At 65.7% G+C, this 22,442-nt stretch overlaps 11 protein-coding genes across 11 annotated transcripts; 6 read left to right on the top strand and 5 right to left on the bottom strand.

The window, feature by feature from the left end:
* Positions 1–23: 23 nt before the first annotated feature.
* MICPUN_100666 (Drug/Metabolite transporter superfamily) lies at positions 24–1,010 on the bottom strand (the record flags this gene model as incomplete). Its single annotated transcript, XM_002502195.1, has 1 exon — positions 24–1,010. The coding sequence occupies one exon, from the start codon at positions 1,008–1,010 to the stop codon at positions 27–29; it is 984 nt and encodes a 327-aa protein (XP_002502241.1). The 3' UTR covers positions 24–26.
* A 564-nt stretch (positions 1,011–1,574) lies between these two features.
* MICPUN_105619 (predicted protein) lies at positions 1,575–3,099 on the top strand (the record flags this gene model as incomplete). Its single annotated transcript, XM_002502569.1, has 1 exon — positions 1,575–3,099. One exon carries the CDS (start codon positions 1,575–1,577, stop codon positions 3,057–3,059), a length of 1,485 nt encoding a protein of 494 aa, XP_002502615.1. The 3' UTR covers positions 3,060–3,099.
* A 271-nt stretch (positions 3,100–3,370) lies between these two features.
* MICPUN_105618 (predicted protein) lies at positions 3,371–5,188 on the top strand. Its single transcript, XM_002502568.1, has 2 exons — positions 3,371–3,656; positions 3,826–5,188. The coding sequence occupies exons 1-2, from the start codon at positions 3,539–3,541 to the stop codon at positions 4,995–4,997; spliced, it is 1,290 nt and encodes a 429-aa protein (XP_002502614.1). The 5' UTR covers positions 3,371–3,538; the 3' UTR covers positions 4,998–5,188.
* Positions 5,189–5,323: 135 nt separating this feature from the next.
* MICPUN_58790 (predicted protein) lies at positions 5,324–6,304 on the top strand (the record flags this gene model as incomplete). The annotated part of the gene is made up of 1 exon (XM_002502567.1): positions 5,324–6,304. One exon carries the CDS (start codon positions 5,324–5,326, stop codon positions 6,302–6,304), a length of 981 nt encoding a protein of 326 aa, XP_002502613.1.
* An 81-nt stretch (positions 6,305–6,385) lies between these two features.
* On the bottom strand, positions 6,386–9,529 carry MICPUN_58789 (predicted protein; the record flags this gene model as incomplete). The annotated part of the gene is made up of 1 exon (XM_002502194.1): positions 6,386–9,529. The coding sequence occupies one exon, from the start codon at positions 9,527–9,529 to the stop codon at positions 6,386–6,388; it is 3,144 nt and encodes a 1,047-aa protein (XP_002502240.1).
* Positions 9,530–9,910: 381 nt separating this feature from the next.
* Positions 9,911–11,269, top strand: MICPUN_94289 (predicted protein; the record flags this gene model as incomplete). The annotated part of the gene is made up of 2 exons (XM_002502566.1): positions 9,911–10,480; positions 10,606–11,269. 2 exons carry the CDS (start codon positions 9,911–9,913, stop codon positions 11,203–11,205), a joined length of 1,170 nt encoding a protein of 389 aa, XP_002502612.1. The 3' UTR covers positions 11,206–11,269.
* A 25-nt stretch (positions 11,270–11,294) lies between these two features.
* Positions 11,295–13,979, bottom strand: MICPUN_58787 (predicted protein; the record flags this gene model as incomplete). Its single annotated transcript, XM_002502193.1, has 1 exon — positions 11,295–13,979. One exon carries the CDS (start codon positions 13,977–13,979, stop codon positions 11,295–11,297), a length of 2,685 nt encoding a protein of 894 aa, XP_002502239.1.
* Positions 13,980–14,317: 338 nt separating this feature from the next.
* On the bottom strand, positions 14,318–15,777 carry MICPUN_108313 (predicted protein). Its single transcript, XM_002502192.1, has one exon. It carries the CDS (start codon positions 15,738–15,740, stop codon positions 14,376–14,378), a length of 1,365 nt encoding a protein of 454 aa, XP_002502238.1. The 5' UTR covers positions 15,741–15,777; the 3' UTR covers positions 14,318–14,375.
* A 2,295-nt stretch (positions 15,778–18,072) lies between these two features.
* Positions 18,073–19,134, top strand: MICPUN_81614 (mitochondrial carrier family; the record flags this gene model as incomplete). Its single annotated transcript, XM_002502565.1, has 2 exons — positions 18,073–18,279; positions 18,436–19,134. 2 exons carry the CDS (start codon positions 18,073–18,075, stop codon positions 19,132–19,134), a joined length of 906 nt encoding a protein of 301 aa, XP_002502611.1.
* Positions 19,135–19,268: 134 nt separating this feature from the next.
* On the top strand, positions 19,269–19,920 carry MICPUN_108312 (predicted protein). Its single transcript, XM_002502564.1, has one exon. It carries the CDS (start codon positions 19,350–19,352, stop codon positions 19,836–19,838), a length of 489 nt encoding a protein of 162 aa, XP_002502610.1. The 5' UTR covers positions 19,269–19,349; the 3' UTR covers positions 19,839–19,920.
* Positions 19,913–22,255, bottom strand: MICPUN_100657 (predicted protein; the record flags this gene model as incomplete). Its single annotated transcript, XM_002502191.1, has 1 exon — positions 19,913–22,255. One exon carries the CDS (start codon positions 22,253–22,255, stop codon positions 19,913–19,915), a length of 2,343 nt encoding a protein of 780 aa, XP_002502237.1.
* Positions 22,256–22,442: the final 187 nt, after the last annotated feature.

The following is a 22,442-nucleotide window of genomic DNA, read 5'->3' as shown; positions in this document are numbered from 1 at the left end:
TTCGCCCGCGCTAACCCTTACACTCATCACTTCGCGCCGCCGTTCGCGCCGCCGTTGCCGGTGACCGGCAGCACGCTCCCGCCCCCCTTCTGCTCCGCCGCCTTCTTATCCGCGTTCTCGGCCACCCCGTACGCCACCATACCCGCCAGCGCGATGGCGATGCCCAGGATGTTCTTCCCAGCCACCGGGTTGTTTAACGCGACGAATCCAAACATCAGCACGAGCATGGTCTTCAGGTGCCCGAGCACCTGGTACGTCACCGCGTCGCACTTTCCGATGACGAGAAACGTGGAGAAGTTCACGGCGACCGCGATGGCGCACGTCAGCGCCGCGACGAAGACGACGGGCGCGCTGTACTCGTAGTACAGCGGCGATCCGCCGACGAGGAAACCGTCGAGCGGAACGGAGATGAATCCCAGCGTCAGCGCCATGTAGGGCGACGCCGCGTGTAAAAGCTGCGTGGACGACACCCCGTACGTCTTCTGCATGGTGTTGGTCCAGATCTGCGACACGCACGTGGTGACGACGGCGCATATGGACATGACCGACCCTATCGTGTTCAGCTCCAGATCCGTCACCGTCGCGACGGCGACGCCGCCGAGTAAGACACACAGCGATCCCTTGACCCTCGCGCTGAACTGCTTGGCGTAGAAGATCGTCTGTATCGCCACCGTGCAGGGAATGATGGCGAGCTTGGTCATCTGGTAGAACCCAACGCTGTTGAACCCGAGGGACAGGTTCAGGAACCCGATGGAGACGCCGTTGAGGATGGAGAAGCGAAGCAGCGCGCCTCGATCGATGGACTTTGGCTCGAGCCATCCCGACCTCGCGGCGACCCTCAGGGCGCCGACGGTGACGAGCATGTGCAAAGCGGTGAGGAACGTGACGTATCTGTACCCCAGCGTGCTGATCAGGTACTTGTTGACGATGACGATCGAGACTGAGGACGCGACGCTGAGGGTCAGCGCGCCGACCGTGCCGATCTCCATCGGCTTGTTGGACGACGCCATGTCGCCGACGACGGACGTGACGAAGCGTTCGCTCGCTGGTACACGGTTCTACCTAAGGGTCCCGCGTTCGGACCGAAAGCCTCCGCGTGAAGCGCCGTGAGCTGAGGGTGCGTTGGCGACGGCGAGAAACCGTTCGTTACGCCCGACGACCCCGTCCTGTGTCGCTGCGTAGATCCGGTGCCAACGCCAAACGGGCGGCGAAACCTGGGGCGGACAGCGCCCGGGCACGCACGTATGCACAAACAGTTACAGGACTCGCGTGGATTGCCATTTGCCGAATTTCGCTTTTCACCGGCGAATAAGCCACAAATGTCAACATTATATTCGAAGAGGGCACCGACCGTCGCGGAGTCCAGTCGCGCGATCCCGACCGGAGACGTGGGTTCTCGCGGCCGTCGCATCGCGAGAGCAGGACGTGTCCTCATCATACGGGGTAAAGCAGCGCCGCTTGCACGGCCGGAGGCGCGGGAACCCGCCAGCGTTCGCGAAACACCCTACGCGACGAATTAGGGCAGCCAACTGGATCTCGCGACGAGGCGCGCCACCTCCTTTCGCCAGGCAGCCATGATCTCGCAGCTCTTCATCCTCTCTCCCAGAGGCGACGTCATCATCAACAAGCAGTTCAGGCTGGACGTCCCGGTGAAGATCACCACGGAGGTCTTCTTTCGCACCGTCAAGTTCTGGAAAGACGGCGACAAGGCCCCCGCGGTGTTCAGCGAAGACGGCGTGAACTACGTGCACGTCAAGGTCGCGGGCCTCTTCGTCGCGGCGACGACGCGCAAGAACGTGTCGCCCTCCTTAGTCCTCGAGCTCCTCCACCGCGTCGCCAAGGTGATCAAGGACTACTGCGGCGTCCTGAGCGAAGACGCGCTGCGAAAGAACTCGATCCTCGCGTACGAACTCATCGACGAGATGCTCGACCACGGATACGCGCAAACCACGGACACGGAAACGCTCAAGCAACGCGTGTTCAACGAGCCGATACACGCCACGGAGGACGTCGGCAAGTCCTCGGTCGGCGGCGGCGTCACGCCCAAGAAGTACGGGTTCTTCAGCGCGTCCGTGGGCCAATTCGGGTCTGGCGGCGCGCCGACGAGCGCGAAGAGGAGCGCGGTGAACCGATCGGTCATCGCGACGCCGCAGGGCCCGGACGAATCCGCCGGCGGCAGGAACGAGATCTTCGTCGACGTCGTGGAGAAGCTCAACGTGACGTTCGCCTCCGACGGCTCGCAGGTGTCCTCCGAGATCGACGGCTCGATCCAGGTTCGCAACTTTCTGCACGACAGGCCCACGATCAAGCTCGCGCTCAACGAGGAGTTGGCCATCGGCGGCAGGGACCTGGGCGCGTTCGGGGGCCCCGGGCGGTACCAGGGGTACAGCGCGGGCGGGGGCATGGCGGTGCTGTTGGACGACTGCAACTTCCACGAGTCCGCGGATCTGTCGCAGTTTGACGTCGACAGGACCATCTCCATGACCCCGCCCGCGGGGGAGTTTGCGCTGATGAACTATCGAGTCGCGGGGGAATTCGATCCGCCGTTTCGGCTGCAGACGGTCATCGACGACGGAACCCCGTACCGGCTGCAGGTGACGCTCATGCTCAAAGCCGAGTTCCCGGTGCGGAACACGTGCACGGGTCTGCAGGTGAAGTTCCCGGTGCCCAGAAACTGCGTCAACGCGCACCCCACGCTGGAGCAGGGCTCCGTCGGATCGGGGCAGCAACACGCGGCGTACACGCAGGCTGACCGGGCGGTGGTGTGGCAGTTCAAGAAGGTGAAGGGGCAGGGGGAGCACGTGCTCACGATCAACGTGTCGTTCCCGGACGAGGCCAGCGCGAGGGCGTCGAAGAAGGAGTGCGGTCCCGCGACGCTGAGTTTCACGATTCCGACGTACAACGCGTCTCGGCTGCAGGTGCGGTACCTGCAGATCGGGGGCGGTCCGACGGGGGGGGCGGACGGGATCGCGCCGGGCGGGGGCGGGAAGGACGGGAAGGGGGCGCACAGGTGGGTGAGATACGTGACCAAATCGTCCTCCTACGTGTGCCGGGTGTAGCGGCGAAGGTTGTCTACTGATGAACAGTCGGTAAATCGTGAACCCGCCGGTTGGAACCTTGGTGCGGTTGCCTTTGCATATCTCGCCCGATCAACATAGAGGGCACCCGATCAACCCCGCTTTCGGCAGACCGTGCCTCGACGAGTTGTTTCACCGCCCAGTCTGTTTTTCATCGGAGAATGCTCAAAAATCTCGGATGCGGTGCCGCCGCCCCAAAAAATCTGCTTCGAAAACAGTTTGAACCGAGTCACCTTGGGCCGAGAGCGGCGGCCGATCGGCGCAGAGCTGGCACGCGCGGTAGCGTAAGTGGACACGAGGAGAGCCTTTCCCCCGCGTCTATCTAAGAGTTTCCCGAGGCACGTCGTAGCGTCGACGTCCTTGTCCGTGCGTTAGGGTCAGAGAGACCCAGTTCGCGCTCCCCCGCACCGCCACCCGCGAGGGCGTTTGCAGAGAGAAAAGCACGTCAAAAAGCGAGCAAGATGGCTGCGATTGCGGTTGCCCAGGCGGCGTCGCTGACGTCCCGCCGAGTCCAGGGCCCCAAACCCTCGGCGGGTGCCGCCAGGCGTGTCCGCCCGGTTCGATCCGCCGTCGTCGACGGTGAGTCATCGACCGATAACCCCCGAGCTCGCGCGTCGGCCCAGCCGCCCAAGCCCCAGTTCAAAAAATACCCCACACGTGCACCGCGGTGCGGGCGCTTTTCCCGACGATCGCGCCGACCCTCGACCGCCGACGCTGACCGCTCTCCCCTCGTCCCCTTTCGTTTCAGTCAAATCCATGGCGACCGAGAAGCCCTGGAAGACTCACGACTGCCGCCTCGTCCTCGAGGACGGCTCCGTGTGGTCCGGACGCTCCTTCGGCGCCAAGGGCACCGCCGTCGGCGAGGTTGTCTTCAACACGTCGCTCTCGGGGTACCAGGAGATCCTGACCGATCCCTCCTACGCCGGGCAGTTCGTCCTCTTCACCTGCCCCGAGATCGGCAATGTCGGCATCAACCTCGAGGACATGGAGTCCACCAAGGCGCACATGGGCGGCATGCTCGTCCGCCACCTCTCCCTCAACGTCTCCAACTACCGATCCGCCATGTCGCTCCCGGAGTACCTCGAGCAGCAGAACGTCATCGGCATCTCCGAGATTGACACCCGAGCCATCACCCGCAGGCTCCGCGACACCGGATGCCTCAACGGCGTCATCACCACGGACGCTGCCAAGACGGACGACGAACTCATCGCCATGGCCAAGGGCTGGACCATCGTGGGCAAGGACATGATCTCGGAGGTGACCTGCACCGAACCCTACGAGTGGCAGGATCCCACCGGCGCGGAGTGGGAGTTTGCGGCGGAGGCCAAGGCGTCGACGAAGGGTTCGCTGCACGTGGTCGCGTACGATTTCGGCGTCAAGCACAACATTATGCGCCGCCTCGCGTCCTACGGCTGCCGCATCACCGTCGTTCCCGCGTCGATGCCCGCGGCGGAGGTGATGGCCATGGAGCCCGACGGGATCCTCTTCAGCAACGGCCCCGGCGATCCCTCCGCGGTGCCCTACGCCGTGGAGAACGCCAAGGCGATCCTCGGCGAGGTGCCCGTGTTTGGCATCTGCATGGGCCACCAGGTCCTCGGTCAGGCGTTCGGCGGTGAGACGTTCAAGCTCAAATTCGGCCACCACGGCGGCAACCACCCGGTTCGCGGCCCAACCGGCCGCGTCGAGATCTCCTCGCAGAACCACAACTTCGCGGTCAAGCCCAACTCGCTGCCGAAGGAGGTGGAGGTGAGCCACATCAACCTCAACGACGGAACGTGCGCGGGCATGGTCTATCGCGAGAAGCGGGCCATGACCATCCAGTATCACCCGGAGGCGTCCCCGGGGCCGCACGACTCCGACCCGTGCTTTGAAGATTTCGTCCACATGATGAAGGCTGCGAAGAGGGAGAAGGCGGCGTGAGCGCTCGTGCGGGGCGCGCGTGCTCACGTGTTACGATAGTGGGGTACCAGGGGGGTGTTCCGGTTCTTTCAAGTTCTTGTGTGAGTTGGACGGTGCGAGAGAAGTGGAGAGTCGCCCGGGCGAAGCAGCTCGGACGACGGGAAGAAAACTAGAAGTCTTCGTTTTTGAAATGCGGCATTCTAATGCTAATCACGCGGCGCCCCTCGACAGTCTCGCGGTGTGAGAAGTTTTTGCGAGCGCTGATTGGACGACGAGATCACCTCGACGTTTTTTTATGAGTAGGTGCCCGATCTTGCGCCATCGTCACTCCTTCTCCGCGGATCGCCATGTCGGTCGTCGCTTCCGCGACCTCCCCGGGCTCCGTCGTCTCCCCGCGCGCGACGCGCGTTCTCTCCAGGCGCGTCGCGCCGACCGCTCGCCGCCCCACCGTGCGCGTCAACGCCGGCGAAGCCAACGACGATGACCAGGAGCTCGATTTCGTGACCCGGATGGTGATGAACGTCTTCGGCAAGGACGCGCTGGACGACCCTGAGCCCATGGGCCTCAAGCGCATGACCAAGGAGGAGTGGCCCGACCAGTGGCCCGCGCTCGTGGACGGCACCGTCGCGGAGCTCCTGCCCACGGACGACACCCCGGAGCTCAAGATGGCGCGCGCGGTGTGCAAGCAGACGCAGTTGGAGTTCCAGCCCCTCGGGCTCGCCTACGACGCGAACGTGCACGGGTGGCGCGCCTCGTCCTTTCACACGCAGCTGGACGGCCAGGGCGCCGCCATCCTCGTCGCCACCGCCGCCGACGGGACGGTGTTCGGAGGGTACAACCCGAAGGGCTGGCTCGGGTACGGCGAATGGCTCGACGCCATCTCCGCGTTTCTGTTCGTCTACCCCAGGGGACCGCTGGGCGTGGGGGGCGGCGGCAAGGCCGTGAAGCTCGCCAAGTGCGGCGGCAGCGGCATGGCCATCATCGACGAGGACAACAAGGGGCCCAAGTGGGGTCCCGACGGGCTGCAGATCGACCTGGAGAACAGGACCGCGCGGTCGCGGCTGGGCACCTATTACGACAAGATGCCGGGCGGCGGGAAATCCATGTTCGGCGGCGTGAGCCTGGGCGGCGGCGGCGGCGCGGCGCAGCTGAGGGACCTGAGGGTGTACGTCGCGCTCGGGGACAGCGAGAAGGCGAAGAATTACGTGCCGAACATGTTCCAGTTCGGTAAAGGGGAGCTCGAGAAGCTTCGAGAGAACGATCCGAAGCCGGGCGAGCCCCGGGGCGACGGCGGCGGCTTCAAGATGCCCAAGATGCCGTGGGACTAGCCAGTACGTAGCGACACTCATCGAACGTCTTAGTCGTGACTCACTCGTGGTAATCGCTCAATCGTAGTAATCGCCAGGCCGCTAGTCGCTGTCGTCCTGCTCCGCCGCCTTGCGCTCCTCCTCCTCCTCGCGCCATCGCCTTCGCTCCGCGGCGAGCCTGGCTCGTTCCACCTTGGCCGCCGCCTTGTCGCTTCGCGTCTTGAGGTCCGCCCTGGACGGCACGCGTTCGCTCCGTTCCTTGCGCACGAACCTCCTGAACGCGGCGGCGCCGAGCCCGACGCTCGCCATCGCCGCGAGCGTCTTCTTACGTCGAGCGTCCTCGTCGTTCTCCGCGGACGGGCTCTCCCGTCTCGCGCCCTCCCCGAAATGGAGCAAGCCGTCGTCACCGGTGACGAGGATGTCGTCGTCGTCGTCGTCGCCCGCGATGGGTCGACCCGCTCGGAAGCACCACTTCATGGCCATCTCCCTGTACGCCCTCCCGCGCTTCAGACGCATCCGAGCCGGGTCGTCGTCCACCTCGTCGACGGTGTTGGGCACCTTGCCGACGCGATGGCCGACGCCGGCGAGGAAGTGCTCGGGACCCACGCCTCTGCCGCCGTTGGCGAAGGATCTGCCGGCGCCGAGGACGACGGTGGCGCGGCGCCCGCGGCCGCTCGGAAGCGCGCGCATCACGCCGGAGATCCTGCGAAGGAGCGCGTCGAGTCGCCCGGGGAGGCGCTCGTACCTCGCGAGGATCGCGTCGGAGCGACGGGGCAGGCGGCGGCGGGTGTCGGCGTCGTCGGCGTCGGCGGCGTCGCGCTTTGAAACCTCCTCCGAGTCCTCGGGAATGGAACGGCGGACCGCGCTCCACAGATCGGAAGCCCTGCGCCTCGGAGCGTCCCTAGCGTCGCGGTTCATCTCGCCACCGTCGCCGCCGTCGCCGCCGTCGTCGTCCTCCTCTTCTTCTTCCTCCTCCTCTTCTTCCTCGTCGAGCGAGGTGAGCGCGGGCGAGGACGTCTGCTGCTCTTTTCGTCGTCGCCTGTCGCGTTCCTTGGCTCGAGCGTCGGACGCGAACGTCGGCGCGGACATCCGGGAGGTCGGACCGCCCTTGCCGACAGCCTTTACGCCAGCCTTACCGCCGCCCCTGCCGCGGACGCCCGGTGACTCGCCGTTGGCGCGGGCGGCGGCGCCTCCCCGGAGCTCCGCGCGCTTGGGCACCCTGGTGACCCTGGTGACCATGTCGTCCACAGCCTTGAGGCCCTCGTCCATGGTGGCGAGCGAGGACGTGATGCGGTTGAAGTCGCGAATCTTCGCGTTCAGTTCCTTCTCCCGCGACGCGATCGAGCGCTCCAGTCGCTCGTCCCTCCTCGATCCCACGTCCAAAGCCGAGACGCGGGCGAAGGGTGGGCGCTCCTTCCTTCCTTCGGAGGTTCTCGGAGGTTCCCGATTTGGGAGTTTTGGCGACGGCGAGAACGCGGCTACAACGGAGATTGAAGCCGCCCGCATCCGCGACATCTTCGGCACCGGCGGCTTCGTGCTCGACCGCCTCGTCCTTCCCGCGACGGCGGCGACGGCGGACGTCCTCGGGACGGACGGACGGCCGACGTTGAACGGCGGCGGATCGTTGAACGTTGAGCGTCGAGCATCGAACGGCTGGAGCGTCGCTCGCCTCGCGCGACTGGCGGCGACCGAGCGGGCTCGCGACGAGCGCCCGGCGACCGAGGCGCCGCCGAACGAGCCCACGTCGTCGTAACCATCGTCGTCGTCGTCGTCGTCGTCGATGCCCAGTCGAGCCGCCCTGAGTTCCTCCGTCTTGGCGAGGAGCGTCGCCCACGCGGCTCGCTCCCGTTCCTGCGCCTCGACGATTTGCGCATCCGCCGCCGCCCTCGTGTCCCTCGACTTCTCCAGCTGCGCGAGGATCTGCGCCGGCGTGAGCGCGACGACGTCGTGCAAACCCGCGGCGGACGCCAGCCTCTGCAGCGCGGCGCGGCACCACTCCTCCTCGCTCTCCCGTCTCGTCACCTCCTCCCGAGCCGACTCGGTGGCTCGCTTGGCTCCGACGCAATCCGCCTCACTCCTCGCGCGCTCCCGTTCCAGCCTTCGCGCCAAGATCCGCTCCTTGGTCTTCTCCTCCTTGAGCGTGTCGAGCAACTCGTCGCGCTCCACCTTGGCGTGCGCGACGTCTCGCTTCCACGCGTTGACGCGCTCGAGGTACCTGGCGCGAACCCACTCGAGCGCGTCGTGCGCTCGTTTTCTGGCGTCTAGCGCCCCTCGCTCGTACTCCCGGCACGCGTCCGCGTCCGCCGTGGCGTCCGCGAGGTCCGCCTTGAGCGCCGCGGTTCCTCGGCGGAGCTCGACGTTGTGCGCGGTGAGGCGCCTGGCGATGTGCGCGCGGCGAAGCGACGTCTCGGCTTCCTCGTCGGCGAGCGCCTGCTTTTCTCGCGCCTTTGTCCGCGCGGCGTCGAGCTCGGCGTCGAGCCCGCTCAGGTCGTTCGCCCGCGCCGCCTCGCGCGCCACCACCTCGAGCTCACCGTTCAGGGCGCGCAGCTCGCGTTCGCGTCCGACGCGCGCGTTAACCGCGGCGTTGTGCGCGCACTCGCGCCTTCGGACGAGGGTCCGCGCGGCGTTGAGCTCGCGCTCGATCCGTTTCCGCTCCTCAGCGAGCACGCGGTCGGCGCCCCTATTACCACCGTACGTGGCTACGTTCGAATACGTCCCCTTGACGCCGGGGTTCGACGACGACGATCGAACACTTTTACCCGTGTTCGAACACTTGCCCGGGAGTAAAGTTCGCAGCGCGCGTCGCTCAGCTCTGACTCGTCGCACGTCGTGCATCGTTCGCAGGTGGTGGTCGGCTCTGGCTCCGACGGAGAAGTCTCCGCCGCCTCCGCCGCCGCGGTCGCGCTTGCGCCCCTCGGGGAGGTCGAAGAGGGCGTCCGCGCCGTCGACGAGGTCCGCGAGCGGGTCCGCGGCGCGCGGGGACGGTTTAGCCGTCTCAGAGATGGGGGAGTCGCCGGCGCTGTCCGCGTCCGCGGTTCGCTCGTGTTTGTTTTTGGCGGATGGCGTGACGCATCGCTCGACGAGGTCGGGGTCGACGCCCTTGGCTCGCAGCGCCGCGCGCCTGACGACCTCGCGCGATTCCGTGAGACGGAGCCTGGGAAGGGGCGGACATCGCGTGCTGTACACGCCGGGTCCGCCGGGGATGCCGTCGTCGACGAGCGCGGGTTCGCGCGTTTGCGCGGGCATCGCCCGAAACGGAACGGACGGCGAAGATGCGACGCGGGCGCCGAAAGCGGGACGATCGCGGCGGCCGCGGCGACGCCCGACGATCGCGGCGGCGCGAGAGCGTCGATGCGAGGCTTTATTCGGTCGCCCCGCTCGATTCGGTGACGCGGTGCGAGCGTGCGAGCGTGCGATGGACGCGCGTCTGCCGTGCGCGGCGCGACTCTGGATATCAAACGACGCGACGCGCAAACCGAAGGTCGCGGTCAGGTCGCCGGATTCGGCAACAGGCAGCTCAGGACCGCTCGGCAGCTCGGCCACAGCTGGCCAAGACTGGCTGAGTCAGATCTTGCCCTAGCTGAGCGCAGAACTTCGCGCGCGTGTCCGTCCCATCACGCGCGCGCGATGCCGAAGGACTCGCCCGGCAAAGGCATCGGCGAGGATGAGTTCTTCGCCGCCGAGTCCACGCGCGCGTCCGAGGAGGTGGAGCGCGTCACGTCCGGGATCGAGCTCGAGCGCGAGGCTTCGAAAACCTTTGGCAGCGACACCGCCATCCTGCCGAGGCTCCTGGACGCGTCCGGGGTGTTGCAGGACGCGGCGTCGGCGATCATAGACGACACGTTCAACGCGTGCTTCGCCTTCTCCGACAACACCGCGTGGAACTGGAACTTTTACCTGTTCCCCCTGTGGTGCTTCGGCGTGGCGCTGCGGTACCTTGTGCTCTTCCCCATCAGGCTCGCGTGGATAGTCACCTGCACGCTGCTCTTCATCCTCTTCTTCACGATCATACACAACGTGACCAGGGGGAAGCTGAGGGCGAACCTGGAGCGGGATTTAGTGCACCTGTACGCGGCTTGCTTCGTCATCTCGTGGACGGGCGTGATCAAGTACCACGGGCCCAAGCCCACGCAGAGGAGCGGGCACGTGTACGTCGCCAACCACACCAGCATCATCGACTACATCGTCCTCACGCAGGTGCGCCAACCCTACCGATAAATTTTTTTACAGGCACCGAACACGTCCCCTCCCTCGCCTCGGTTGAATGAGCGCGAATGAAACCGTTCGCTCACCGCGATTTACCCACCCGCACGCGCGCGCAGGTGACTCCGTTCAGCTCGATCGCGCAGCAGAACAAAGGGTGGGTGGGCTTCATACAGAACACCGCCATGGACGCCATCCACTGCATCCGATTCAACCGAACAGAGTCCAAAGATCGCGAGATGGTTCAGCGCAGGCTCCGCGAACACGTCGCCAACCCCGACCGCTTACCTCTGCTCATCTTCCCGGAGGGCACGTGTGTCAACAACGAGTACTGCGTCATGTTCAAGAAGGGCGCTTTCGACCTGGGGTGCAAGGTGTGCCCCATCGCCATCAAGTACAACAAGATCTTCGCCGAGACTTTTTGGCACTCGAGGCGCATGAGCTTCACGACCTATCTCCTGAAGCTGATGACGTCGTGGGCGGTCGTGGCGGACGTGTGGTACATGGAGCCGCAGGAGATGGGCCCGGACGAGGATTCGATCCAGTTCGCGGAGCGGGTGCGGGGGATGATCTGCGAGCGCGCGGGTATCAAGCCGGTGCCGTGGGACGGGATGCTCAAGTACTACAGGCCGAGCCCGAAGATGACGGAGAAGAGGCGCGCGCAGATCGCGTCGAACCTCGTCAAGCTCCTGCCCCCGAAAGACGGGCACTTGGATTGAACGGTATTCGCCCGGTATTAGCCACCGCGAAATGTAATCAATGAGGCATAGAGACGTGCGGTTGCATCGTTCGTTTGTATTTTCCTAGTCTATCGTCTGCTGTCTAAAATTGCTGTCACCAAGGCGACTGCGACCGCCGTGAACAGGCTCCTCTCTCCGTACACGTCCCCAGCGCCCGAGCCGTACCCTCGACACACGGTATCGTCGCCGGACTCGTCGTCACCCGCCAGGTTCGTGAGCCCCTCCCCGCACTTCACGCACGTCTTATTGACGACGTGGTGGTCAAGCGGGCAACCCCGCGCGTCACACAAGGTGTCGGCTCCCGCGGGGTCGTCGCCCGGGGCGTTGACAGTCCCGGGCGGGCACGCCACGCAAGTATTATTCTGAACGCGCTCGTACGCGCCGCAGAGCTTGATTACTCTTGATCGACACTCGGTATCGTCGCCGGACTCGTCATCACCCGCCAGGTTCGTGAGCCCCTCCCGGCACTTCACGCACGTCTTATTGACGACGTGGTGGTCAAGCGGGCAACCCCGCGCGTCACACAAGGTGTCGGCTCCCGCGGGGTCGTCGCCCGGGGCGTTGACAGTCCCGGGCGGGCACGCCACGCAAGTATTATTCTGAACGCGCTCGTATGCGCCACAGAATTTGCTTACACATGTGTTGTTCTTGAGGCGCTCGTTCTCCGCACACGTGATTGGCCGGCAGGCGCTGATACCGGTGCCACCTGGGGCCTTGTCTCCCGCGGCAGCGGCGGTGCCGTCGGGACAGGCAGTGCACTTTTCCGTCCATAACTCGCCGTATGTGTTGACGGGGCATGTGCAGTATCCGACAGATGAGAACGTCGCGGGATCGTCGCCCGCGGCGTTGACGAGGCTGGTTGGACACGCCTTGCATTCGAACTTGTGAATATCGCCCAAGGTGGATGTTGTTGAGCCCGGGCAGTAGGAGGAGATGGGGGATACTTGTAAGGCGGAGAGGGAATTGTGGGTAATCCACAAAATCCAGTCGGTCCTGTCGGCGACGGTCTCATTCTCGGCGCACGGCGTGTAGTCGCACGTCGTCGCCGCGCTGGCGGGGTCGTCACCCGCAGCCCTGGTGGTGCCGGGGGGGCATGCCTTGCATGAGCCTGAATCTGCCTGAAACTGTAAGCTTAACCCATAGCCCATATTTACCGACGTCCAGCTCACCTTGCACACGTGATGGTTCTCAAGGCATCCGCAGGAAGTGTCAGGGCCAGACGCTTCATCGCCCGCGGGTCTGACCGCACCTCCCGTGCACGCGACGCACGCGTTGGACTGCACGCGCTGGTTCTGTGCGCAAATGATGGGATCGCACGAAGTATCCACTCCGTATGGATCGTCGCCCGCGGCGTTGGTGCTCCCCGCGGGGCAGGGCGCGCACATGTTGGACTTGACGTAATAGTTCACGGGGCAAGACTTTTTACCCCACCTGCTCGGCGGACCGTCGTCAGGGTCAGTCCCGGATATGATCTCGTACTTCGCGGTCCATGCTGTGTTTCCGATGAACATGTCCTGAGCGTTGGTGACTTGGGCGGTGGTCCAGGTGCTCCCGACGATCTCGCCATCCGCGCCGTCGAAACCCGAATAGGCGAACATGCGGTACATGTCCGTCACCGAGCTCACGTCCCATTTCGAGAGATCCTGGTTGAACGCGGTGGCTGTATAGAACATATCGTCCATCTTCGTGACTGAGCTCACATCCCAGTCGGAGATGTCCCCGTTGAACGCGGTGGCTGATTCGAACATCAAACCCATGTCTGTCGCCTGACTGACGTCCCAACTGGAGAGGTTCTGGTTGAAAGTGCTGCACCCTCGAAACATGCCCCTGAAATCCGTGACCTTGCCCACGTCCCAATTTGAAATGAAGTTAGTGTCAAAGTTTGTGTTGCCGTGGAACATGTGGTTCATGTTCGTGACCTGAGAGACGTTCCAACCCGATATATACAGAGCGCCCCCACAGTAGGATTTATAGGGAATACTGCTATGGCCGGAATAACTGTTACAGATGGAGAGGCTGCCTTGTTGAGAAAACATCTGCTCCATGTTCGTAACAGAGCTCACGTCCCAGTTTCCAATTGAGGCTCGGAAGTCGTACCAGTCCCGGAACAGCCCTGACATGTCCGTCACCTGAGACACGTCCCACATATGCATTTCGTCCGTCCCGGCGGGTCCACAGTTCCTCGGTTCCTTAGCACAGCAGTCATAGCCCCCATAGGTGGGATCAGCAAATTTGCACGCTTGAACGGCATCCCGGAGTTGCTGGTTCGTGAACGGCGCAGCGTCGCACGCCAGCGCGCTCACGATGACGACGCAGACCAGTCGCACGATCGCGGTGGGACCACCGCGGACGCGCCTCGAGGGGCGCGGGGTGAAGGCGCGATACATCACGGCAGCGGCGGCGGCAGTGCGTGGCTGACCCAATTTCCAAGAGTATCTGCAAAATAAGATACACAAGTAATCGTACAGTTTGACCACCACGCGGTCGTTCGTGCTCACGGTGTTGCCACCGTCGAGTTCCAGTTTCCAGTAGCCGGGATTAGTACTGTAGCTCCCTACACCGTGTCCGTCCAAAGCGCTGCATCCACCCGGGTAGTTTGAGTGCGCCACGGCGGGCGAGGAGAGGAACGCGAGGAACAAAAAGAACGAGAGAAGCCCGGGGACCGAAGGATTCGACATCGAGTTCCGAGGTGCGAGTCGGCGTCCGGGTTCCCGCGGCGGGTTCGCGGGCTCCCGGGGCCGCGTGATGCCCATCGTACGTCTTCGAGAGCGCGATACGCGTCGAACGAGTGGCTGGCGTGCGAGGCGAGTCGCGCAAGTGGCGCCGCAAACCGCCCCCTCCAAGATTTTCTAAGCACTGCTCGCGGTCGGTCGAAATCCACAGCGAGTCCAAACTCGTGGCTGAGAGCGACACGTCGCACGGCTATCCGATATCGAAGCGTCGGCACTCCCCTGCGCGCACCTCGGAGGCGGCGGGAATACGAAGACGATGACGAGCGCGGCGATGGCATGCTCCGCCCGCGCGACCGCCGTCGTCACCAAGACGCGCGTCTGGACCGGTCGCAATGGGACCGGCATGGTGCATGGGATTTCAGAGTTGCGATATGTCTGATTTCATTTCCGTTTGCGATCGTTACTCCCCTTCTTCTCTTACACGTCGAGTGCCGTCTGGCACGTGGCGATCTCCCGCTTGCACCAATCGATCGCCGTCTTGCACCCCTCGTGCGCAGCCTTGATCTTCTTGCGACCCTCCCTCACGATCTCGCGCTTCCGCTCAATCTCCTCAATCTCGGGCTTCACCACCGGATCCTTGGCGAATCCGAGCTCCTTCAACTTCTGGTCCTTGTGCTGAAGGTCCCTGTCCGCGCGTGAGAGCGCCCTCCCGATCTGCCTCTCCGCGCGTTCCTCCGCGTGCAGCCGGATGCGCAACGTGCGCTTGCGTACCTCCTCGTACGGCGGCCTGAACGCCCGCGCGGACGCGTTCGCCGCCGCTCGAGCCTCCGCCTCCGCTTCCAAAAACTTTGCGTGCTCATCCGCAAAGGACGCGACTTCGGTGTTCGCCTTGGCGATCTTCTCCTCGATGGTCGCTCGCATGGCGGCCCTGACCGCGGGATCAACGTCCATGGAGTGCTGCGTCACAGCGTCCCGCGCGAGCTTGGCGCCCGCGAGCTCGGCTCTCGCCGTCTCCATCCTGTCGTTGATTCCCTTGGCCTTTTGCGCCGCCGCCAAGGCTCGGAGGCTGGCGTCGTTGAAGCGGCGCCACGTGGACTCCGCAGCCTTGGCGGCGACGATCACGCTGTCCACCTGCGCCTTGACGCCGGTCCTGTCCACCGTGGGCTCCCTGCCGCCGCCCGCGCGGCCGGTATCGTCCTCCACAGCCGTCAAGTCGGGAAGATTCGCGTTGATCAGCTCGCCCATCGACATGAGCCGCTCCTTACCCTCCTCCACGATCGCCCTGTCGTCGTCCTTGATCGCCTCGGAAACCTTCGTGGGCAGGCCAAAGACGTCGCTCACGACGTCGCGAAGCGTCCCGAACAAAATCTCGCCAACCAGCCGCGTGGGCGCGGGGGGCAAATCAGCCTCCCCCGCCGCGTCCCCGCCCGCCAGCGTCACGTCGTCAATCCTGCGAATCACGTCGGCGTGCGAGTCGCCAGCCTTGGCGCGCTTGTGCCCCAGCCGGCTCGACGCGCCAGCCACGTTCGCGCCGGCTGACCCATAAGGCGAAACGATCCCGCCGGGCATGTGCGTCGGCGACGATCCCGGAGCGAGGGTGACGCCGGCGCACGCGCCGGGCGCCGCCTCAGCCCTCGCGAGTTCCGCCTCGTGCGCCTCCCTCGCGTCCCGTCGCGGGCCTTTCATGGCGCTGGGGGTTCCCGGGGAGCCGTGGGACACGAACCCGTTCTGGAACAGCGCCGCTAGGCTATTCTGGCGCTGCGCTAGGTTGATGGCGTTGGCGGCGGCGGGGTCCATCGGGTTGAGCCCCCCGGGGATACCCGCCGATAGCGACCGCATCATCGCCTCGTGCGCGGCGAAAGTGCGCGCGTGCCCCGTGGCGATGGCGGTGTGCTGGTGGATCGCCGCGGCGTGCGCCTGCGCGGCGGCGGCGGCGGCGGCGGCGGCGAAGCCCGGGTTCATGTTCGCCATTCCCGCGGCGGCGGCCATCGCCTGGAAGTTGGCCATGTTCGGCACGGCGGATGCCGTCAGAGTCGGAGCCGCGGGCTTGGAGGACCTCGCGGAGGCGCTCGGCCTCTTCTCCCGCGCGGGTCGCTCTCGCGCGGGCGGCGCGGGGGACGGGGGCACGCTCTCGCCGCCGCCGTCGCCGCGGTTGTACTTGTGGTGCCCCTTCGGATTCTTGGGAATCGGCACAAACAGAGGGCGGCCCCTGGGGAAGCCGTTTTCCATCCTGGGAGGCCCCTCGAACAGCGCCCTGAGCTCCGCGGCGGTCACGTTGGTCTTATCCAGCTCCTCCTGAACCATGATCCAAGTGCTGGCCTGCCTCGTGGGATCCTTCTTGCGAAACAGCTTCTGAATCGTGATGGGCTCCAACACCGTTCGGTTGCACGTCGCGACTCTCACGAGCTCGATGAAAAACTGGATAGTGTCCGCGTTGTTGTACCAGTACGTCCCGGGTTCGAACGTCTCGGTGCCGTAGTAGTAGGAGAGGAACCTGTCAAACTTTTCGCGCTTGTTCTTCTCCCCCTTGTCGAACAGCGAACCCATGCCGCGCGGGATCTTCATCCCCAACAGGCGGTAAATCGCGTTGGTCCAGCGGTAGATCAGGCGGCGGTGATCCGCCATCTTCATCCGCGCCTCGCCCTCAGCCTTGAGCCACTCGCCGACGGGCCCAGACTGCGTCGCGGCCAGCGCGCCGTTAGCTCCCGTCGCCAGCCCGCCGTGCCCGTTCGCGGACGGTCGCTCGGGTTTCTTTCGCTTGGACGGCGTGATCTTCGCCGGCGACGAGCCGTCTCCGTCATCGTCAGACGCCTCGTCCGCGTCGTCCTCCTCGTCGTCGCCGCCCAGCTCGCCGAGGAGCATGAGCATCTTGGCGCTCTCGTCCATGTCGTCGGTCCTGGCCTCGGGCTCGGGTTTCCTGCGCGGGGAGGGAGGCGGGGGTGAGCGAGGGGAAGGGGGGGGCGGATCGCGAAAAAAGCGGTTGGACGCGAAAGTGGGCAACCCTCGGGGAGGAGGCCGCGGGGCGACGGGCGCGGTGGCGGGTCCGGGCGGGCGACGGGGGCGCGCGCGCGCACCTCTCCGGGGATCCCTCTGCGGTATCGTCTTCGTCCATGTCCTCGTCGTCATCTCCGGCGTCACCGGCCGCGGGCGCATCGTCGTCCGCGGCGCGGTCGTCGCGACCGTGCGCGTCGTCGTCGCCGATCTCGCGGCCGACGCCGAGGAGCGCGTCCATGGCGTCCTCCTCCTCTTCCTCCTCCTCGTTCGATGTCTCCCTCTCCACCGCGGGCTCGACGGTGGCGTCGGTGGATGCGCCTACGTTCATCTCGGCGTCACCGTCCGCGTCGGCCGGCTTGACCATCATCTTTGCCGCTCGCCGCGGTCAACAGCCGAAGCGCGGGCACCCCCCCCTTTTGCTGCTCGAGAGGGCGCCTACCGCTCCGATTGCGCAGAGCCGGGTCTTGTCGGGGCGGACGACCGGCGCGGAATGCGACCGGGCGAGCGGCGCCCGAGCACCTGAACGGACACGGATCGAAGGATAGAACGGTGAGTTTGACGTTCGTGCGGCCGAGCGCGATCGAGATGGCTCGCGGCGGCGCGAGCGACGCGCTTCCCGGGGCGCGCCTTCGTCCGTCGCGAGGCGAAGGCTATCGGAAGAATTGCCGGTGCGCGCTCCGCCCGGAAAACGCCGTCGCGCGAGCGCACCTGCTAGGGTTCGGGGAAATACACGCTCGGAACGCGCGAATCGTCCACGAAGGAAGGACTTCACGACCTCCGCGGCGCGTTTCACCGACGTGTGCGACGGCTTGTGGCGTCCACCGCGGCCTCGGGAGACCTAATCTGACGCGGTGCCGTCTTTGGCGGGCTGGATTCGGGGACTCGGCACCGGATCGATCGAAACGTTGGGGCTCTCCCTCGTGCACAGGGAAAACAGTCAGAGGAAAGGGCTCGTTTGGTGCCGAGCGCACGACGGGTAGTCAGAGGGTTAACCGGAAATTCGTTCCCCGTCGCCCAATTTCCGCCCGCCCGGCGAACCAAAAAGCGACCCGCCAAAAAGGTGGACTGCTGCTCCACTTTTTCTCCAGCTCCGTCAACGGCGCAACACCCAACAGCGCGGGCGGGCGACGACCGTTCCGTTCAGACCCCCAAACCTCCATCCCCGAAGAACGCACCCGCGATGCCGTCCGTCGACCTCTTCCTCGGCCCGCTCATCCAGTGCGCCGAGGCCGCCACCCTCGGAATGCCCTTCGAAGTATGGAAAACGCGGATGGGCCGGTTTCGCCAGGAGGGAACGCTCGAGGCGTTCGCTAACATCTACAAGCAGGGCGGCGTGCAGGCGTTCTGGGCGGGAACCGGTCCAAAGATGATCGAGTCCGGAAGCAAGGTGCGTCACGAGCGATGAAACACCCCAGAACGGGCCAAACCCGCTCGGGCGGCGGCGTCAGATCGTTGAATTATCCCCGACCAGATATTTTCACCCTCCACGCAAGCAAGCATCGCGCCAACCAACTAAAAATCGCACTCGTCCCGACGACCGCAGGGTATGATCTTGATGTACGCCAAGGAGGGCATCAACGATAACCTCCGCCGCGCCGGCGTGGGCCCGACCCTCGCGGGCGTCCTCGCGGGCGCCGGCGGAGGCATCGCGCAGGTCTCCGTCATGGGACCCTGCACTTATTTGGTAACCGGAGCCGTCAACAACCCGGGTGTTCCGCTGACGAAAAGAATCGCGGAGACTTACGCGCGAGGCGGTTTGAAGGCGTTCTACCCGGGCGGTACCGCCATAGCGTTCCGACAGGCCACCAACTGGGCGTCGCGCCAGGGGTTCACCGAGTTTATCCGTCATCGGATGAAGGTTGCGATGCACGGCGACCAAAACGCGAGACTGACCAAAGCGCAGGAAGTCGGCGCGGGCGTCATCGGCGGGACGCTGGCGTGCTGGAACCACCCGTTCGAGGTGGCGCGGATCGAGGCGCAGACGCTCGGTAACATGGGTAAGCCCGTGGGCAGCATGGTCACGGTGATGAGGGACATCGTGCGCGTGGACGGCGTCGGCGGGTTGTTCCGGGGCATCGTCCCGCGCGTCGGGCTCGGCATCTGGCAGACGCTGTTCATGGTGACGGGCGCGAAGCTCATCAAGGATGAGCTGCAGAAGCGCGAGTGGATCGCGGTGCCGGAGGTGCAGGTGGCGTCGCCGCACGAGCCCAAGATCGACCCGAAGAAGAATAAGGACCAGTGAGCGGGATGACGCGACGGCGAATCTGAGACCCTCCGCACGCGTACACGTAGCTACGGATCAAGACTTGTACCTTCACGTTTTTGTCTCTCACGCGTCAATCACTGCCGCGAGCGCCGATGCCGATGCAGGGGTTGTGGCTCGGGACGTGGGCCAAGTTCCTGCTCGGCTGGCGGCTCGGCCCGTACGTCCCGACCCCTCCGCACGTCGTCGCGTCCATGCTCCGCCTCGCCGAGCTCTCGCCCGGCGACGTCCTCTACGACCTGGGCTGCGGCGACGGCCGCGTTTGCGTCGCCGCTTGCTCACCTGAACTCGGGGGCACGCGGCGGGACGTCCGCGCGGTGGGATTCGAGCTCGACCCGAGGCTCGCCGCCGAGGCGAGGAGGTACGTGGAGGACGTGAACCTCGAGGGCGCGGTGGAGATCAGGGAGGAGGACGCGCTCGGCGCGGATCTCGGCGACGCCACCGTCGTGGCGCTGTACCTGTCCGAGACTGGGAATCGTAAGCTCATGCCGTCGCTGGCGAAGCTGCGGGCGGGCGCGAGGGTGGTGACCTTCACTTTCCCCTTGTGCGATCGGATGCGACCCACGAAGAGTAAGAAGGTGGACGGCATAAGCCTCTACATGTATAGGAAAGGGTCCACGGGCGCCAACTCGTGGGTGGGTCCCCAAGGAGAGGATTACATCGTCGACCTCGTGCGCGCGTGATGACTTTTACTGGTATTCGGTGCACGCGACGTGTGACAGAAGCTGCGTGAGATTTTGTTTGCTTATTCACCGGGTCACCCCTCGACCGGCGCCGACGCGTCCTCGCCTTGGCCGTACTTCTCCGCCCTCGTGGCGAGGAACCGAAGCGCGCGAACCTTTCGATCGTAACTCCACCCCGCGTTACCGTCCAACGCGTCCACCGCCTTCTTGGCAAAGGCGTACATGGGCGAGTCAGCCGGGATGCCCTCCACCTGCTCCGCCAGGGATTGCCTCTCCGCGATGAAATCCCCGTGAAACGGCGAAGCCCCGCGGCTGATGCGTTCCTTCTCGTCCATCCTCTTGTAGTGCTCAAACTGCTGGAGCGCGATCCTCTTGCTCTCCTCGTACTGCGCGTCATTCGCGATGTTACCCACGCGCATGAGCCAGTCCTTGTGCGCGTCGAGCATCGCGCCGTCCTCCTCTTCCACGGGCTTGGCAAGTCCAAACCCGGGCACGTAAGGCGCGGCGTTGAACTCCGCCGTGTTCCAGTTCTCGTCAAACTCGAGCCTCGCGCCGTGCTCAAACTCGCCGACGTCCCAGTCGAAGGTGACGTCGCCGTGCGCCGCCTCCCGCGCCTCGCGCACCCTCGCGGCGATCGCCGCACGCGTCTTGGCGTCGATCGGGCCGGCGCCGAACGGAACGTCACGCGCGGACCGACGCCGGGAAGACGAACCGCCACCCGAACCGCCACCCGGTCCTCTCCGACCCCCCGGTCGAAGCGACGCGTTCTCGAAACCGCCAAACTGAGATCGTCCGGCGCCCCGTCGCCGCGAGAAGCCGCCCGCCGCCGACTCCAGCCGCTCCGTCGCTCGAGCGTCGAGGCGAAAGTCCGAGGCGCCGGGCCCGGCGACCGCCTCGCCGCGTGCCGCGTGTCGACCGATGGATGACGCGGCCGTCGGAGAACCGCCCGGCCCGCGTCTGCCGCCGTACGCGCGGCCGGCTCTCGCGTCGTCGCGACCGGTCCCCGATCGGTCCCCGTCCCCGGTCGGTCTTCGTCCGACAAACGCGTCCGACCGCGCGGCTCGAACCTCCGCGGCGATGGCGGACGCGGCGTCCATCGCGGCCCTCTGCTTCGCGAGCATCTCGTCGTCCACGTCAATCACCGGGAGCTTGACGACGTCGGGTTCGGACTCGGACTCGGAGGACTCGGAGGAATCGGAGGATTCGGAGTCCTCCGAGTCCGAAGACTCGTCGGCGGATTCGGATGGGGCTTTCGCGCCCTTGCCGCCGGATCTGCGCGCCACCGTGATCGTCATGGGGTTGAGACACCCCTCGAGCTTCCGCCCGCCGAGCATCGCGATCGCCGCCGCCGCCTGCTCCGCCGTGCCCATCGAGAGCACCGCCGAAGGGCTCGGGCCGTTGGCGTACCACAGCTTGACCCTCGCGACGTCGCCAAACGGGGCGAAAATCTTCGCCACCTTCTCCGCGTCTAAACCCCTGGGCGCGCCCTTGACGTGAATGGAAACGCGTTCCCTCGCGGCGGCGCGTCGCTCCTCCCGCAGCCGCTGCCGCTCGTTCCACTCGGCTTGCCTCGCGAGCCACTCCTTGTGCCGCGTCTCCCACGCCGCTTTCCTCGCCGCGCGTTCCTCCCGCGCCTCCTCCTTTCGCCTGCGCCTGTCCGCGAGCGCGTCCCTCTGTTCCGCCTTGGTCATGGCGACGCTCACCTCCAGCGGCGCCGTCGCGGGACCCACGCCGTCGCCGCCGAGCTTCACCCCGTGCAACTCCGCCACCGCCCGTGCCGCGTCTTCCTTGGACTTGAATCGGACGAAGCCGTACGGCGATCGTTCGACGTCGGCGACGTACTTGGCGGAGAGGACGTCGCCGTGCTGGCGGAAGAGTTTGGCGAGTCGCGCGGCGCTAAAGTCGGGCGGAAGGTTTCTCACGAACAGATTCTCGGACTCGTCCCATCGACGCCGGGCGGCGGAACCGCCGCGCTGCTCGCCCCGTCGTTCGCGTTGGGGCGCGTCGGCGTCGGTGTCGCCGCCGTCGGCGCCCGCGGCGTTGCCCGCGCGGACGAAGTACGGGACGAACTTCTTCCCCCGCGCGGGGTCGTCCTTTCCGTCGCTCGTCCGATCGCCGTCCTGGCCAACCGGCGACGACGACGACGCCCGCGCGTGGGTCTCGGGCGAGGGCGCGTCGTCCGGAACGTTCCACACCGGCGATTCGACCTCCGCGACGGGGGCGTCGGCGCCGGCGGCGTCCTCCCCGTCGTCGCCGCGCTCGTTCCCGTCGCTGGGGCCCGACGATCCACCACCCGCGCAAAACCTAACGAACGGCGGGCGACGCGGTCCGCCGTGGACGCTCTCGCCGAAGATCCCGGCGCCGCGCGGGGCGAGGACGCGACGCGCCGCACCGAGTGCGATGCGACGTAACGCCATCGCGGGACCGCGGCACGTCTCGGCGCCTGCTGGACTGTGCCCGGCCCGACGCTGGGCTCTCGGACAAGATCGGATGAGAGATACGTCATACGTAGAGGAGGTGGGGAAATCGCGAAGCTGAAATCGCGTCGTGGGTTGCCTGTCGTGGGTGCACGGGGAGGAAACGACTCGTCGATCGGGGTTTAAA

The sequence above is a fragment of the Micromonas commoda genome, chromosome 5 (assembly GCF_000090985.2).
Source record: "Micromonas commoda chromosome 5, complete sequence".
Classification (NCBI taxonomy): domain Eukaryota; kingdom Viridiplantae; phylum Chlorophyta; class Mamiellophyceae; order Mamiellales; family Mamiellaceae; genus Micromonas; species Micromonas commoda.
Note: the sequence above shows the minus strand (reverse complement) of the source record. Positions and strands in the feature narration are given on the sequence as shown.

What these genes read in the sequence shown, in the direction of transcription:
- MICPUN_105618 (XM_002502568.1), top strand. Translation starts at nt 3,539, where the DNA reads ATGGCTGCGATTGCGGTTGCCCAGGCGGCGTCGCTGACGTCCCGCCGA. An exon ending in TCGATCCGCCGTCGTCGACG is followed by an intron (nt 3,657 to 3,825) that starts GTGAGTCATCGA and finishes CTTTCGTTTCAG; the next exon opens with TCAAATCCATGGCGACCGAG.
- MICPUN_108312 (XM_002502564.1), top strand. Translation starts at nt 19,350, where the DNA reads ATGCTCCGCCTCGCCGAGCTCTCGCCCGGCGACGTCCTCTACGACCTG.
- MICPUN_108313 (XM_002502192.1), bottom strand. Translation starts at nt 15,740, where the DNA reads ATGATGCGGTCGCTATCGGCGGGTATCCCCGGGGGGCTCAACCCGATG.